The sequence below is a fragment of the Gossypium hirsutum genome, chromosome D05 (genome assembly GCF_007990345.1).
Source record: "Gossypium hirsutum isolate 1008001.06 chromosome D05, Gossypium_hirsutum_v2.1, whole genome shotgun sequence".
Taxonomy (NCBI): Eukaryota; Viridiplantae; Streptophyta; class Magnoliopsida; order Malvales; family Malvaceae; genus Gossypium; species Gossypium hirsutum.
This window is the reverse complement of record NC_053441.1, coordinates 473,421-491,792: the sequence shown is the minus strand read 5'-3', so window position 1 is coordinate 491,792 and position 18,372 is coordinate 473,421. Positions and strand designations below refer to the sequence as shown.

General features: G+C 28.0%; 1 protein-coding gene across 1 annotated transcript; it reads left to right on the top strand.

The window, feature by feature from the left end:
• Positions 1–1,223: 1,223 nt before the first annotated feature.
• On the top strand, positions 1,224–5,740 carry LOC107902878 (replication protein A 32 kDa subunit B). Its single transcript, XM_041092980.1, has 10 exons — positions 1,224–1,437; positions 1,801–1,905; positions 2,001–2,098; positions 2,209–2,250; positions 2,573–2,650; positions 3,783–3,861; positions 3,991–4,101; positions 4,180–4,265; positions 5,105–5,173; positions 5,267–5,740. Exons 1-10 carry the CDS (start codon positions 1,333–1,335, stop codon positions 5,352–5,354), a joined length of 861 nt encoding a protein of 286 aa, XP_040948914.1. The 5' UTR covers positions 1,224–1,332; the 3' UTR covers positions 5,355–5,740.
• The last annotated feature ends 12,632 nt before the right edge of the window (positions 5,741–18,372 follow it).

Below are 18,372 nucleotides of genomic sequence, written 5' to 3'. Positions count from 1 at the left end.
AGTGTTTCAATTAAGTTTTTAAAAAAAAGCTTAATTTCTTTTTTTCCTAAAAAGTTTAGGGACTTTTTACATGTTTAAGGTTAAAAAATATTTAAAATAAAAATACAAAGATTAAATTTCGAATTTACAAAAAGTATAAAGACTAAAATTTCCTTACTTTTCACATATTTAAAATTTAATTAATGTACTTTTATTTCCAATAATTTAGAGTTGGATTAAATTACTTTTTAAGGTTTGAATTTGGCAACTTTTTCAATATTAAGGTCTGATTTTTTTTTTGTTTAAGTTAGAATTTGAACTTGGTAATTATTCTTATATTGGGACTTGAATTTTTTTTCCTTGAGAACCCTAAAGTTTAGATCCTAATGGGAGAACAATTGCAAAGTTCAATGACTAACTTAAAAAAAAGTTAAGATTAAAAGAAAAAAAAGTCATTTTCTTTCATTTTTCTTCTCCAAGCAGTGAGCAAGACAGAAACAAACCCTTTTGAAGCTTTCAACTTTCTACCTCCTTAGTGCAATTAAGTTTTTTTATTTTAAATTTTTTTATTTTTAGGTTGTTGGAGTTTAATTTAGTCAACCTTGAGTTAACTTTAAAACATTTGTAGGTTTATATAAGACCCAATAATGTTGTGTAGGTTTATATAAGACCCAAGAATGTTGTATAACATATCTATCGCTTGTATTGCTAATGTTTGTATGGATAATGTTTTAAATTGGGTGTTAAATGATTTTTTTACTGTGAATTTGACGGTAATTGCTTTGGCAACGAATGTAACCTTCTGTAGTTTAGACCTAATGATCGGGTCAAATGAGACATATTACAACAATTATTAATTCAAACCCCAAATAATAATTTAACCCTTGAGTTTTTTAAGTTTCAAAATTTAGATTTAATTATTAATATTGTTATTATTTTTTGTTAAATTTATTGACACTACATCTTGAAAAAAAAAATTGCTTGGTAACCATAAAACCAATAAAACAATGTTGTAATAAATTTTAATTTAATAAAATAGTTTTAACCATGTTAACAATTAGAATTTAGCTTTGACATATATGCAAAAATAAAGTCCAATCATAAATAAAAAGATATTAAATTTTATCATACTCAAACTCATATTCATAATAATACTCGTACCAATTGAGCTAACTCTTAATCAATTAATTATTAATTAAATTTCTAAAAACTAATAGTATAAAACTATTTTATCCTATGAAAAAGGAGGCTTAATTTTGGAACCAAAAAAGACCCGCGAACCCGAGAGTGTGTGAATTTAAAAGGAAAAGAGAAATCCCCAAAATTCTATTCAAATTTGGGAACAAAGGCACGATGCAGGCGAACGAGTTCGATGGAAACGCGGCCTTTGCCGGAGGCGGATTCATGCCTTTTCAGGCTACTCAGACCGCTCCCGACCGTCCATCCTCTTCCTCCAAAGTATAACCCATCTTTTTAGCATATATTTTTGCTATTTTGTTTTGTACATGATTATCTTTTTTCGAGGTTTTCTTGCTTTTCTATTTTTTTGTTACTTAATTTTGTTTTTCTTATAATGTTTATTGCGTTAATAAATTAAGAGTGAATCCAGAACATTGAACACAAGTAGAGTCTAGAATTTTCTGGTTTGACGTTTTCTATTAATGTCTACTTTTGAGTTACATTGAACTGCTTTTACCACAAACCAAACTGAGTCTAGGAATTTTTTCCTTCTTGCTTGAAGTAGTAACGAGTAATTTAGATATTTTTCGTTGTTGTTCTCATGAACTTAAAGGTTTTTGTTTTTTTCTCTGAAAATTTCAGAACAGTGATGCGCGTTGTTTGACTCCAGTTACAGTAAAGCAGTTGAAGGATCTCTCTAAAGTTGGAGAGTCTGGTATTTCCATTGACGGTGTTGATGTCAATAATGTAGGCTTTGATCTCATTGGAATCTTCTTTTGCTTTAGCAATCAATCTTTTCCAAAATGGGTTTGAAATTTGAGGTTTTGGCTTTTTGTTTTTAGATTGTATTGGTGGGAATCATATCCAAGATAGACAATGCTGTTTCAGATTGTACTTTTAGAGTTGATGATGGCACAGGATGGGTTGAATGCACCAAATGGTCAATTTTCTGTCTCTTTGTTTTAGTTATTCTGTTTAATTTTAGCCTTAGAATGTGTTGTTTGTTTAATAACTTGTTTCTATGCTATTTTTTTTCTCAATATTGTGTAGGATTCATGAACATGTAGACTCAGTTGAAGTAGATGTGCTTTCGTAAGTTATCCTCATTGCACTTCTAAGTTTATGTAACTTAATTTGAGACATTAGTTTAATTATTTTCATTATTCAAGAATACAGGGAATACAACAAAGTTGTGTGTTGTAAGCCAATGTGTGTGGACTATTGGAATTTTGTGGTGTTTAATTTTGGGCAAAGCTAGTGAATCTTGGAAGTTAAATATTATGTTCAGATTACAAGTCGCTATCCCTCTGCTAGCATTTTGAGTCCCCACTCCCCAAAATGCCATAATTTGTGAAGCAATTAGGGGGCTTTTACATGTCCTGAAACTCAAGTGTTTCTATTCTTTCCATCATAGGGTTGGAATGTATGTTCGTGTCTATGGCCAGTTCAAAAGCATTCAAAGTAGAAGGTCCATACACACCTTTTCAATTCGGTATGAATTCAAATTTTGACATATATATGTATGTATTCTTGCATAATGTTTCTTCTTTCCACGTTTTTTATTTTGAATAAAAAAATTACGTGTGAGACAACATATCTAGGTGCTTTGTCTCTTGCAGCTTTTACATTGCTGTTCTTTCAGATATATGAATTTAATATGTGATATTTGCTGAAAAATAATCTTGTTTGGTATGTTTATTGAAAGGTGAAACACATTTCCTTGCAATCCATTAATTGGACACTTTTGTTAGATCTATAATTTCTCTTGTGACAGTGCTTTGATGAATGAAGATATAAATAACCACTGTTGTGTTTAAAGTTGATCTCTTAACTTTTAAGGGAAGGGATAAATGGGTTGGATGAGTAGATTGCTGAGGTATTACAAATGTTGGAGGTTTTCTGGTCAATTGGGTATTTGATTTCTGTCGAGGTCTGAGATCCAGGCCCTGTAGATAATCTCAACTACAAAATCTATTTGTATATTCTCTTTTAATCTCTTGTAATTTGTTTAGTTTTATTTTGATTCCTCTTTCATTTTAGGTATACTCGACAGGATGTTGGATCAAAGCCTATTTAGTTCACTTATTGTTTCACAAATAAGGTGGTCTTAACTTGAGTGTCAATTATGCCAAGACGTTTTCGGGATTCAATGAAGCATTTTGACATTGTTTGATTGGAATGATAAAATTAAATAGATTTAACAGTTTAATGAAATCACTCAATGCTCTTGTCTGAATGTAGTTCTTTGTCTAAGCGTGCTGTTCTCAGACCATGCTTTTGTCACTTCTAGAGTAGAATTGATTATTGGATTTCATGTTATTTCATGGTCTTTTACAATAATTTTATGACATTCTTTTTGGAAAATCTACACAAATTAGGTTTATTTTGGTATTAAACACTTATAAAAGATGGGGCAATGCTTCCAATTAGTTTATATAGTGCTAGTTATGCCAAAATAAATCAGGGTCATGGAATGACAGATGTTGAAATTTAGTTATAGTCCCATAGGTCGAAAAGAATGAAATTTCCTATTTGTGTTATTTGATTCTCGTTTTGCCATTTTATGTCCTTGACAAAATTTTGGCTGTTGTACTTCTAACTTTGAACTTTGGTGTTGCTTTCAGGCCAATTACTGATTTTAATGAGATTGCACACCACTTCCTTGAGTGTATATATGTTCATTTGTACAACACCAAGTTGAGGGTAAGGGTTTATGCTGTAGTTTACAAAATTTCATTCCAACTTATTTGAATGTAAATGTTTATTTTTTTATTTAGAAATTATATGTTTTTTCCCCCTCAATTTTGCCTGTATTGTGGCATGGGCACTCAGCTTCGGATGACAAATGCAACTGACGGTATGACTGCTCAGCCCCAGGTGGCAAATTCATATTCTGGCAACCATATAATGGGTTACAGCTACCAAACTAACTCGACAAGCCAGGTGAAGAATCTGAGTAGTAGAGTTCCTTGCTAAGTTCTTTGATTTACACGATCTTGATCTCCTTTTGTGTTTTTGCAGTTTTCTAACCAGTATAACACTGATGAAGAACAGATCCGTGGTATTAGTTCAATGGTCCTACAATACTTGCGTCGGCCAGCATGCCTGTGAGTTGCATATGACATTCTCTTAGATGAAGTGTTTTGATGAGCCTGTTTGATTGGGATGAATTTTCTATGATTGCTTTCCCTTTTCTAGCTCATTCCTGAATTATGAGTTGCATTAAATTGAACTTCTAATGACCTAGATTATGCAGATTTGTATAGACTCCTATTGCATTTTGTTCGTTAAAAAATGATAATCAATCATCTTGTGAGTTAGTGTAACTTATCTTGCTTGCATATCCTAATAGAACGACAAATGGCTCCTATTAAATAAGGGTACTTGATGAAGTCAAAGAGAGTTTTTTTCCAGCATTTAAGTAAGCATGCATCATAGTTGATGAATTGACAAGCTAATAAAATTGGCAGTGAAGACTAATGTAGTTCAGTTACTGATTGAAAAGAAATATCTCTTTATAGATGATTCACTGTGTTTAGATTAAAATTATCAACTTGTTTAATAATTGATCTGTTAATTTTCCATTCTAATGTTACCGGCTTTGATAAATTTTATTGAGACCTGTGATCTTGGTTTGCTCCCTTCATTATGGTAATGTTATGAACAATACGTAATCATCTAGAATTGTGGTGACAAGTTAGATGATGGATGTAAGTAAATGTTCCAAGTATGAGTGTACAAGTATCTTTACCAATAGTGGTGAAACCGTTAAGCCTGGAAACTTCTGAACAAGTTTTTCTTTGTTTTGTTTTATTTTATTTTAGGGTAAAGTAGTTCCAAGTAGATTTCATCACCTTTAAAAAAAAAAATTAAGTCTTAAAATATTTGATCTATATATATTCTTCACATGTTAGACAAGCATTGTTAAGTTCCATTTTTGTTTTAGTGCATCCGAGATGGGGGTAAGCTCTGATATCGTGGCTCGAGAACTAAATGTTTCAGTGGATAAAGTCAGGTGTGTCTCTTTCACCGATTGGTCATTTATGCAAACACTAATTTGACTGTAACCATTAGCAATAAGCAAACTCTGCATTTTGGGGTTCGACAGGAAAACTTTGGACTTTCTTGCATCGAGGGCGTTGTTTACACAACCACTGATGATCACTACAAATTTACAGATGCCTGAGGTATGTTGATCTGATGTACAAACTTAAAAAGTAATCTGTCAGTCTTTGGAGCTAAACTGATGTTAGTTCATTGTCGTCTTGCTCTACTTCTGCTTCAGCTTTAGAGCAAAACTGATGTTAGTTCGTAGTCTTAATGCTCTACTTTGGTTCAGCTTTAGAGCAAAACTGATGATAGTTCATAGTCTTAACGCCCTGTCTATCTATGTATGCTGGTCCTTTTATGCATATTGGAAGAACTAATACTTTTGCTATTTTGGTCAATGTCTCAATGTATTATACTGTCTGTCGAGTTTATAGATAAACAAATAGATGATTTTGGTTTAGTGGGTTTATAGATAAACTAATGGTTTTACAATTTTACACACTGAATAATCAGTAAGAGATCAGTTTTACAATCTCTGGTTATTTTCATCATTGTATAATATATTAGATTTAGGCTTTTCCCTAGTATTATGTTTAAGATCATGAAAAACTGGTTAGAGAAATTAACATAAATGATGTTATATATATTTATTAAATTTACATAGATGAAAGGAATGGAAATTCAATGTTCTTAATCTCATAATTTTCCTTTAAATGAAGGTTAAGTTGTTGGCAAAGAACAATGGTGAAATCTGTGAGATTGAAACAAATAACGTTAGTCAAAGCATGATAGGTAGAAAAAAAGTGTTTAAGTAAAAGCAATTAAGTGCCTATCTTTTCTTTTTGCACTCAATTGAATATTTTAATTTTTAAAATGCATTAAAAAGTTTTTCGAACTTTTTCAAGAAAAAAACAATTAAGCTCTTGTATTTTTTTTTTTTGCACTCAATTGGATACTTTAAATGTCAAAATGCATCAAAAAAAGCTCTCAAATATAAAAAAATAATTAAGTCCATTCTTTTTTTCCTTTTGCACTTAATTGCTAAATTAAAAATGTACTTTGATAGTTAACTTTAACGGTTAACTGTTAAAGTTTACTGTCCTTAATTTTTTTTAGTTAAAGTTACCACATGTCACAACCATGGTGCGACTTGTGATAATAAAATGATAAAAAATAAAAAAATTAAATTTTAATAAAAATATAAGAAATATTTAATTTTATTAAAAATTAAAAAGAAATTCTAAAAATCATAAAAGAATATAAAATATATTAGAAGAAATATAAAATTTTATAGTCGTAAGAAAATGATAAAAAATGTAAAGAATTATAAAATTTGTAAAAGAATTATAAAAATTATCGTACCTAAAGAATTATTTATAATTTTTCTATAATTTTTTTCTATCTTTTTATCATTTTTTTGCCACATGTCATGTTGTGGTTGTGACATATTGTGGCTTTAATTGAAAAAAATTAGTGATAGTTAACTTCAACGGTCAACTATTAAAGTTAAAGTTTACGACCAAAGGGTATTTTTGATGCATTTTGACAATTGAGTGTAAAAAATAAATAGGGGCTTAATTTTTTCTTTTTGAATAGGTTTGATGTTTTTTTGATGCATTTTTGCAGTTCAACTACCTAATTGAGTGTAAAAAGAAAAGCAGAGGTTTAATTGCTTTTCTTGAAAAAGTTTGAGTCTCTTTTTTATGTATTTTAAAAGTTTAAATACTCAATTGAGTAAAAAAAAGATTTAATTATTTTTTTAAAAAAAATTGAAAGATTTTTAAGCCCTTAATCATGACAATTAAAAAAACGGAAATTCATGTCTTGACTCGACGTTTAGATCAGTGCATGGCCAGGTTCCCTGCTTAGGCTGGTGGGGTTTACTTGGTTACCGTTGGTTGAGTTTGGAATTCTTTTGAAATTGGATTTCAGCCTATTTTTTGCCCTGCATAGATGTTTTTCTTTGCTAAAGTTGATAGATTTTTGGATGGTAAAAAATAAATAAATCAAGGATGCTTTTGTTTAGTTTTAATTAATTAGTTAAAAGTTTTTTATGAATTAGAAGACATTATAGTTAATTTAATTTGTGAATTTTTGCAAGAAACGTTTTGCTTTATATAGAGAGAGCATATCAGTAAAAAGGCTTACCATCAAAAGAAGTTGAACAATATTTCAAAGCCATAGGTGCAGGATAGGTTTGCTATGATTGACATTTGTGCACATTTTTTGACATCCATTTTCTAAATGATTTCTTGATCAAGAGACTACATCCGTTGTACTTAGAAAACTAACCGTCGTAATTTGACCCACGTGTGTCCCTCTAAATATAATAATATATATTATGTTTGTTTCCATCAAACACTATATGTTAATGTGTCACCAAACATTACCTTCATATTTCCTCAGTTTCCCGTCTTTAACCAAATTTGTAAGTGGTCCAACCCTTACAGTCTGGGGCTTTGGGTTGGTTGAACTATCAACAAGGCAGGCACTCTCTGCCTTAACCCTGTATCCCACGTGAATCCAAACCATGATTGATGAATTACATTACATCTTAAATTCTATTAAAACACAAAATTATAGGATTATAAACATACGAATATAAACGTGATGTCAGACCATGTGCTGTGCACTGCTGCTTCTAAGAAACACATTATTCAGCTTGTTTGCTAAGGACTGGGTCTTAATTCTCGTAAACAAAAGTACAGTGAGATCTATTTCTAATATGGTAGGGTAGAGATGGGTGGATGGTTCAAAATCACTGGTTTTCCTAAATTCCCACAATTTCGATTGGCAGAAGTTGTGCCTTCTTTTGACTGCTTTTCTTAAAAGCCAGTCTTTTAACACTTGGAAGAATAGCATTGAATTGAAAATCACCCTTTTTTTCTCTCTTTTAAACGGGAGAGAAAATAATAACATTAATAAATAATTTTTAGGTAAAAGTATGTGTAAGTTTTTTTGCTATGGTATGTGTAAGTTTTTTTGCTATGGTAATATTGTATTTTGTTCTCATTATTTAAAAAAATAAATTAATTCTTTTACCTTATATTAAACTAAAGTACCAATTGATTTTTTTACTAAAAAATTCATTTATTTTTATTGTTAAAAATTTGTGATTGATAGAAGAATCATATGGTGTGTCACGTGTACTTCATTTTATATATATTGATCAGTTTTTAACCGTAGAAATGAATAAAAATTTTAACAAAAAAATTAATTTACTTTTTTTAAAATAAAAAACAAATATATTCTACTCCTAATTTAAGTTCTCTATTACCTTAAATTTCAACTTTGAATGTTGTCGGCCATAAATGAATTTAGGTTATAAAAGGGCACATTTTGTTTTCCTTTGCTAGTCGAATACTATTTTCATGGACTCCCTATACTAACTCAGTGTTACTGAAACAACTTTTCCTCTAAACAAGAACTGACACTGACAATAGCATACCAACATTGCTAGCTATGCAGCACAGGCAAAAGCTACTTTTTCATTTGTGTGTTCTATTGAATTATATATAAGGTTACTGAAATTAAAAACTCAGTATTTATTTATTCGAAGGTAAAGAAAAAAAATTATAATTTCGTCCATAATAATGAATATGAATTTTCGCTTTCAAAAATGATGATTCCATATGGTTCACATCAAAAGCTATTATTATTGTGTCAAATTTACTTGCAAATTTCATGGATATGGTTATGGCTTTGTCTGCATGTAATGCAGAGGGTTGATTTGTGGGACAAAATCAAATCATTGATGTTGCTTTTGACTTTGATACTCCAGCTTTTAATTTGTTCCTTCTTTTCTAAATTAACTCATATGCATGCTTGGATGGGCACAATTATTGATCTTATCTAAGCTTTGCAGACAACAGCTCATAGTTCTTAATTTACCATTTATATATAATTTATTTCATGAGCTGTCGTCTTTGGTAATTGAATGTACTTCGTATTAATTTAAACAACCGATCAATGATGGAAATATCTAGAATTAGAGAAAAACAAAATTTAGGAAATTAAATTACACTGACTAATTTGAACAAATCCTTAGACTTATCATTAGCAAGTTCTTCGATCAAGTTGGGGGCCTCTGCTATCACATTGATACTTTTTGAACCACTATGCACCATCTTGAGATTTGATTTGCAACTTGATTAGCTTCCCTAGTAACATGTGATACCACCCAATGCTCGTTATCCTTTAGCAATTGATGAATGTGTTTGACTAGTGCTGACGTCTAAAAATCTGCATTCCTTGTTTGCAAACTATGAACCACCTCTAGGCTATCAATATGAATCAAAAGCTTGTCCAAGCCTCACTCTCGTAGGAGCATAACCCGTCCAGAATATCCCATAGTTCAACGTAAAAAATCAAGCAAGTCCCCAGCGAATGATTAAAACCTGCAATCCATTCCCCAAATGGTTTCGCACCACACCCCTTGCTAAGGCAGAGCCTGTAAACAAATTAACTGCGCCACCAGTGTGTAAATGAAACCAATTACCTCATAGATGATTCTTCTAGGTATTGGTGCATCTTTGACTCTAGTCTTCCTAGTGTGTAACCCAAACTTGTTTCGCCCAAGACATAGAAACTTTCACAATCTCCGCAGCTTTCCACGATAATCCTTGAAACACATAAAGATTCCTATTCTTCCAAATACATCACCCAATAAGATTTAACAAGCTAGCCCAATGAACTTTAGTCGAAGCCACAAACTTGTGAGACTCTAAATTAGAAACTAGCCAATCCAAAAGGTTGGAATTGAAGAAACCAGTAGCTTGACTCATTAGCACCACTTGCTCTCATACCTCCTTTGTCGCTAAACGATCTTGCAAAACAAGAAGGATATCCTCTGCTACATGACCATATACGGGCATGGCGTATCTTGTCCAATAAATCTCCTTACACGTTCCAAGTTGGTAAGGAGACGTTGCTTGAGAGTAAGCCAAAGGAAGAAACGTACTCTCTGAGGTCCCTTAAATTCCCAAGGCGTTTTTCATGTTGGATCTTTAGAATTCCAACTATTCTCTTTCAAGGAGTTGTAAGCACTCTTAATCGAGAAAACACTTTTCCAAGATCCTATCTAACCCATCATCAGGATGAGAAGAGGGAATACTCAATATATGCCGAATAATATTTTCAGGGACCCAAATGCAAAAGAAATTAAGATTCCAAGCAATATTAGGAGTAACCATATCTTTGAGATAACAATCTAGTTCCAAAGACCAAGTCGAAGGTAACGTTTTAATCAAGAGACCAATTTGTGGGATCCACGAATCATGCCATACACGAACTAATTTCCCATCCCCCACTGACCAAACTAAATTATCTCTAAGCAAATACCACGCTTTTGATAATCCCTTCCAAAGAAAATAGTTGTTACCATGCAAGATACTTTCCGGAAGAATATCTCGCACACCATACTTAGATCGAAGGACTTTCACCCAAAGAGTATCATTGTTTGAGACCAAATTAAAGCCTAACTTCATAAGATAAGAAGTATTTTGGTCTCCAAGTCTTCTCAACCCAAGGCACCCACAAGAACGAGGTTGGCAAATTGAGTCCCAACTAACTAAAGCCATCTTTATCTACCCATTAGAAGACCCCCAAATAAATTGTCTGGCTAATCTCTCAATTTCATCACAAACCCCCTTAAGTATTCTCATCGATTGCATGAAATAATTTAGTATTGTGAGTAGTATCGACTGAGCTAAAGTGACTTTCCTTGCAAGAGACAACTTTCTAACATCCCAACTAAAGGGTTTACTGCGTACCTTATCCACCACAAAATTTAGGATACTTTTAGTTACCCTTTCATGGAATAATGTAACCTTCAAGTAAGAACTAAGGTCATTAACCCTCTATAGGTATTTGATTTTTTTTTAATGTTATTAGGAAATTCAAATTGACAATCCTGTCATGATATGAAACTTTTCTAAAATAGGTTTAAAGAGATTATAACAATAATTAGACAAGATCAAATAAATAAGGATTTAAACAGCTCGTGTTGTACTTCAAATAATCAACGAATGTCGATTATAATAGTAACACAAATTACAATTATAAATAAAGAATTAAAATTGACATAATTGAAAAGAATAATTATGAATTTCAAAATATGGTAATTACTTTGATTAAATAAAAATAACATTCATGTGGTATGTAAAGTTACATCAAACTGAGAAAAGCAACCCCAAAGGGAGTTCCCGAAGACCTCACTCTCATAATCTTTCCACTGCTGCGAATTTTGTATTTATTTTTATATATTACTTTAATTAAATATGTATAACCTATTAAGTTATACAATACAAATCTTAATTTTTTTAAAATATAAAGTAAAACATATTACAAATTTATATCAGATATTGATCATGGAATGGAGTGGAAAAGGGGATCATCTGGACCTAAATGTATATATATAATAATCATAATTCTAATTATTCTTTGAAAAAAGGTATAAAAAAATAATGAAATGGAACCGTTAATTGAGGCCTAAAAGTAAAAGGATAATAGGAAACTTAATCATAGGTTTAAGTTATAATCAATCAAGTTTGCATTTGCATAGGAAATAATAGTGAGCATGTTGTTAGGTTACCAACACTTTCATTAAAATTATTGACTCATGAAATAGGTTAAAATATGTCATAATTTTCTATATTTTTTTGTAAATTTAAAATTTAATCTTTGAATTTTTATTTTTAGGAATTTAGTTTCTTTATTTTTTAGATTTCAAAATTTAGGTTCAATTGCTAACACTGTTAAGATTATTTTGTTAAATTTAGGTTCATTACAATATCAATTTTTTAGTTACATTGTTACCAAGTGAGTATTTTTTTTATTTTAGTATGTTACACCAACAAAATTAACAAAAAAGTGATTTTATATTAATTTTTTTGACTAATTATGCTATTAGACCCTGTACTTTGTGTAAATTGTAGATTTAATACTTTTACTTTAATTTGATCAATTTTAGTCTCTGTGCTGTTCGAATTTTAAAATTTTCATCCTAACCCAGTGATAATAGTTAAATTTGTTTGATTAAATTATGTTATTAGTCTTGTAATATGCGTAAAGTTATAAATTTATTCCATGTTCACCAATTGGATCATTCTTAGTGGTTATATTTTTCGAATTTCAAAATTTTAGTTTTAATGCAAACAACAATTGTTAAATCTATTAACTAATTTTCTATGAGTAATATAAAATCCACAACTTACATAGGGTCTAAAAGTAAAACTTAACCAATTTTTTTAAGAAATGGGGAAAATATTAATTGTGACGAAATATATTAAATATTTATTTTTATTGTAGCTTGTGAATGCACCTTTTTCAGGAGGAAAAAAAAAGGTAAAAAAGAAAAAAAAAAGTTAACGTGTTTTACACTCAAAGATTAGGATTTTGGATCCCTTCGCCTTCATCATCATATTCTTCGTCTTCTTCATGCACTTTATTTCTAATGGAAACCAAATAATAAATCACTCAACTTTTATTCTTTACACACTTCCATTTTCATCAAAACAACGTAACATTTTCATTCCATCCAATGGGTCCACATTGCATGTTATGTTATGTTAGTTTTTCTTCTTAAAATTGTATTTATACTCTATATTTATTATTTTTAAATATATATATTTATCTTCATATTTAATTTTTGTTTATTGGAAGCAAATTTGAGTGACATAGATTGCATCCAAAACCTTTTCTTTTTATTGTAATAAAGAAAGCACATGTGGTCAGATTCACAAATAATAGTGAGGGTTCATAATTGCTCTGAGCAAAACAATGATTTTAAATGTCATGATTATGGATTAGCAACTATTCCATGAGGACCACAAACAAGATAACATTGATTAATTCTCTTTTAACTTGTCAAACCATCACAATTTTAGTGTCAATAATATATGTTGAAATTTCAAATTATGATGTTCTGCGTACAAAATTAAATATAATTTTCAAAACGTCAATAAAAAACACATTATAAAATGACATAATGCTAATTTAATTCTTTAAACCATAAATACCACATAAACTCAATCCTAGAATCACCAATTGATTTTGTTCTTTCGCCCAATGGGCATATCGAATTTAGGAATATTGACCATTTTGTACATAGAATCACCCAAAGTTTATCATTCTCCCACTATACTTCACCGTCATTTTCAATTTGTAAAATGCTAAATATATTCCTTCAAAAAGTATAGGGACATCTTATTTGATGCCTCTTTTTTTTGCAGCTCTTCTATTGGCTTAAACTTAATCTCACTGTCTATTTTGTTGCCCAATCCTTTATACGCATCAATTAACCTAAGGTGGTTTCAATAGTAAGATTTTATTATTTTTGAAATTAATTAAAATAATATTATTTATAAATAAAAATACGCATTTATTTTGATAATATTCTCTTTTAAGATTACAATTACCGATAGAATATTTTAATTTTATAATCTTTTTTAATTCTTAAATATTTTTATTATATCCTAAATAAAGATACGTGTCATCCTACTAAATAATTTTAGTACCTTTTAATATAGACTTAAAACGTCCGAACAAAATTAAACAAAATGAACTTGGTTTTGAATCCAATTTTTCCTTTTACCAATTTTATTCTAAAATTTATAACCAATTAAACAAATAAAATAATAATTTTGGATTTACCAATCAATGAATCAATTTGATCTACTTTTACCAACCATCACTCCTACAGACTCCCACTCTATTAATTACTTGTGGTTCGTATATTATCATAATTTTCTTTTATAATTAATATTTTAACAATTCAACCATTAAATTTATTAATATAGTTAAAATTTTTATGTGCATAAATATTCAAATTGATCTAATACTTCTATCATATTAATCTAATATATATGTAATAGTTTAAAATTCTTTACATAAAATATATAATTAGATATTCTTAATTTACTCAAAATTTAACATGCATGATATATATAAATGGAATATAAAATTTAACGGTTGAAAATTTAGCATATTAATATTTAAAAAAATTATAAAAATGTAAAAAATTATTTAAGTTTACACTGATGTAAGTAAATCCAATAAGATTTAGAGCCAATTCTATTGTCAATAACAATTATCAACTGTACATAAGATTATTTATTTGATAATCATATTTTTTTTATTAGTTTTCATTTTAATACACAAAAAAATATATATTAAGTAATTATTAAACGGTAAGTCACTTTTATTTATGAAACTAAGTACTCTCAGTATAAAATAAGAATCCTTATCTCTGAGATTATACTTTGTCAAAATCAATATGAAGTATAAAACCCAAAACGTGCAAGATAGAAATTACTAATCCTAATTAATAGCCTAATTTTGTTGGATAGCAAAGACAATTTAAGTGATTACCAAACTTAAATTCATTTTTGGATGAATTTGTTTTAATTTTTTTAAAGAGTATAATTAAATTTTATAAAGAAAAACAAAAGGTGATCAAGTCGTTTTCAATACCATGTTTATAAAAATAAAAACTAACAATGAATAGCCAAATAGTAAACAATAGGAAAAATAATAAATGTTGGTGATTAAATAATGAAGATTTTAAATTTTGATTAAAAAATAAAGTAATAAAAAAGTGACTTATTTATTTTTTGTAATATTGATCACAATATCCCTGGTGCCACAAAAAAGTTAATTTTATAACGCAGATAATTAAATTAATAGATTAGTTAATTATCGTATAAAATTTGATAAATCAGAATATATAGGTGTCATTTTAAAAAAATAGAATGAAATCGAGGATAAGAGAATCAACCGACAAAATTAAAAAAAAAAAAGTCATTTGAGTTGGATTATTACAAGAAAATGATGAGCCGACAGCAAGTGATTAACCATCAGATTAATGTTGAGAGGGAAGATTAGTCGATGTTAAGAATCCAGGTGGCAATGCTACAATCATGTCGGCCTTCCTTAATCATCCTTTCTTTCTCCACAATGCAAATCAATGACTCAAATAATCACTCCTATTCATACATGCATATTTATTAAAAATTAATATAAAAATTATCTTTAATTAAAATAATAAACTTAATATTTAAAAATTATTGTCATATGAGTTTAAATATGATCATATTAAGTTTTATTAAATTTATATAAAAACATAAAATAAAAAAAATATTTTAATAATTTTCTAGTTGAGTTGTGGCTTAAATATAATTACAGATAAATATAGTAATGTTTTTTTTTTGTTTTGTTTTGAATTATGGATTAATTGGACACTATGTTATGTTAATTATATATATTTTTAAAAATTTTAAACCTAAACACTTGAAAACATTACTTTTAGGATTTCAACCAACGTTTTAGTTAATGTTGCCATTTATGTAAATATTTTTGTAGCCATACTATTTATGATTATGAAAGAAATGCCACAACTGATAGTGGAACTGATTTTTTTAAAAAATTTATTCGAAATATTAAGTATCTTTGCAATGAAAAACAGATTATTAATGGATTAAAGAAATTTAGAAATATGAAGAATTGAATGGTCATGCGAATGTGAATGTGACAAATAAATTAACTAATGAAAAGATTAGTTAGGTTATGACTTATGCGGATGCAGCTGTATATTAAACAAAAACAAAAAAGGTTAGGTAAGGTTACATGAAAAGAGTGAGTGAAGGCAGTCATACATTTGGGCCACGTAGGCGATTCTTTGGTAGTCCCAAATCCCGAGACCACAAATTAACAAAATCTACTCCAAATTTTGTAAGTTCTCAATTCCTAAGCGTAAAACAATGATGTTATCAAAAGTATCCTAAGCTCAAAGCACATGCGTAAAAATGTCACGCGCGCTTCATGTCTTCTATTTTCATCTGCTCTGTTACTTGATGTAACTCTTCCAATTTGCGATAAAGTAATTATATATTATTTATTTATTTTAAAATTTTATTTTTTCTTACTCATAAAAATTGGTGTGATTGATAGAACAACTAAATAATTATAAGTGGTATGCCACGTGTATCTTATTTTGACATATATGAACTAAATTTATTTATTTATTGATCTAACATTTAAAATGAGATACACGTGAAATGTCACCTATAACTATGTACCAATCTCTTGAATTAACATTTAAAATCTTTACTTATATTACTTTTATCTTCATTCAATTTAACGTTTATATTTCAATATTATTATTTTTAATTTATCGATTAAAATTTATATGCAAAACCAATTTCATTAAAAAAAACTAATATTAGATACAATAAATTTTAATTGTAACCGTAAAATAATAATTTGGGAGGGAGAGAATGATATTAAAATTATTTATGCAATTTACGAAAGAAATAATTTAACATATATGATGTGAATCAGTAGTTAAACTTATAAATGAACTATAACATGAAACAACTAATTAATTTAATTATACTTTTTTCGGTACAAACTACAAACTCACAACCAATTCTTATAAATCAAGGATTATGCTTAATGTGATATAGAACTAAGGGGAAAGTGATAGGATGGTCCAATATTTCTCTTTTTCTTTTTCTTAATTACGCGTTATTTATTTCGATGTAAATTTATATTTAAAACTTTGTTTTTAATACACTTTTCATAGATTTTTTTTAACTCTGCAATTAAAATAATAATAATAATAACGACATCTATATACTTTCTTACACGTGAATTTTATTTTATTAATTCATGTTACTTGTTTTTGTTTTCTTAGCAGTTCCAATAAACCAATGTGTTTTTTTTTATTAATTTTTTTAGGTAAAATATTAAAATTATATATAATTTTTGAATTGGCATCAAATATCATATATAAATTTTAATTTTATGCGACTTTATATATGAAATTTTAATTTTATTTAATTTTTAAAATCACTAATAACATTATCAAATTAACATTATTTTATGTTGATATATAGTATAAACAAACAATTATATTAATTCAATATGAAAATAAATGTATTTATAATTTTTTAAATGTATATAATTAAATTAAAATTAAAATTTCATTTACATTTACATATATAAACCATAATTCATATAATAAGATGATGTTTATTAAAGTACTTTTACAAGTTTATTTAAATGAAATTGAATTTAAGATTTTTCTTTTCCAAAACAACTTATAGTTACAACGAAATTGCGATTCTCGTTGAAAGGGTGAAAATTCCACGTTACGAAAAACATGTCCCACGTATTTTTAATTCAATAGAAAATGTCACTTTACACATTACACCAATTCAACTGAAAATTATACTTTTAATTTTAAAAATAAATATAAAAAAGGAAAAAAAAAATTCTAGAGAGGGTTTACACCAAAAAGAGACAATACAAACAGAAACATATACGAACAATAAAAAAAAAAAAGATAATACCGTAAACAAACTAAAAAACAAAATAATCCTGAAAATAGTATTTTTCAAATGGGTGCTTTTTAGGAAGTGAATAGATTCCTATTTGTAAGAAGATAAATTTTTTTAAAATGATATAAAAATATTTCATTTTATTTTTTTGAAGCAATAAATGTTTTATTTTATTTTAATTTGTTTGATCAATAGAAACATGATGCACTTGATTCACGGGTAAAAGATTGAGTCAAAGAAAACCTTTGATTAGTTTCTAGTATTTCTAGATATAAAATAATTTTATATTATGTTAATATTTTTAAAATTTTAAATGAGTTTTCGAATCAGTTAATTTATATTAATCTGTGACACTATTTTAATATTGTATTTTAAAAAATATTATATATTTCGATGAAATTTAATTGTTAATATTATAAAATTTGAAATTTTTATGATATTGTCAATATAATAAATTTAGTGTCAATTGTGAATTTATTTAACTTTGTGTTTAATTTGTTAAATATAGTCTGGTGAATGTGATTTAATTCGGATTTTAGAATAAATTTAATAAAAATTAACTGTTAATATTATTAACTGATTATGATTTTTTATTAAATCAATTTTAAAATTTAAATTTAATCGTAGAATTTAACATTATTACATTTAAGTATTAGAATATAACTATGGTGAAACCCGCCCCATTTTAAAAATGAAAGTGTCAAAATTATGTAATAAAGTTTTAAAAATATAAAAACATTAAATTAAGAAAAAAAAAGTAAGTTAGAGAAAATGAGATGGTGTGAAACACTAATACAAATAACAGCAAATACATTTAGATTTAGTC

Coding starts and splice junctions, on each gene's coding strand:
- LOC107902878 (XM_041092980.1), top strand. CDS start 1,333: ATGCAGGCGAACGAGTTCGATGGAAACGCGGCCTTTGCCGGAGGCGGA. Junction 1,906..2,000: donor ACGGTGTTGATGTCAATAAT/GTAGGCTTTGAT, acceptor TTTTGTTTTTAG/ATTGTATTGGTGGGAATCAT. Junction 2,251..2,572: donor GTTGAAGTAGATGTGCTTTC/GTAAGTTATCCT, acceptor TTTCCATCATAG/GGTTGGAATGTATGTTCGTG.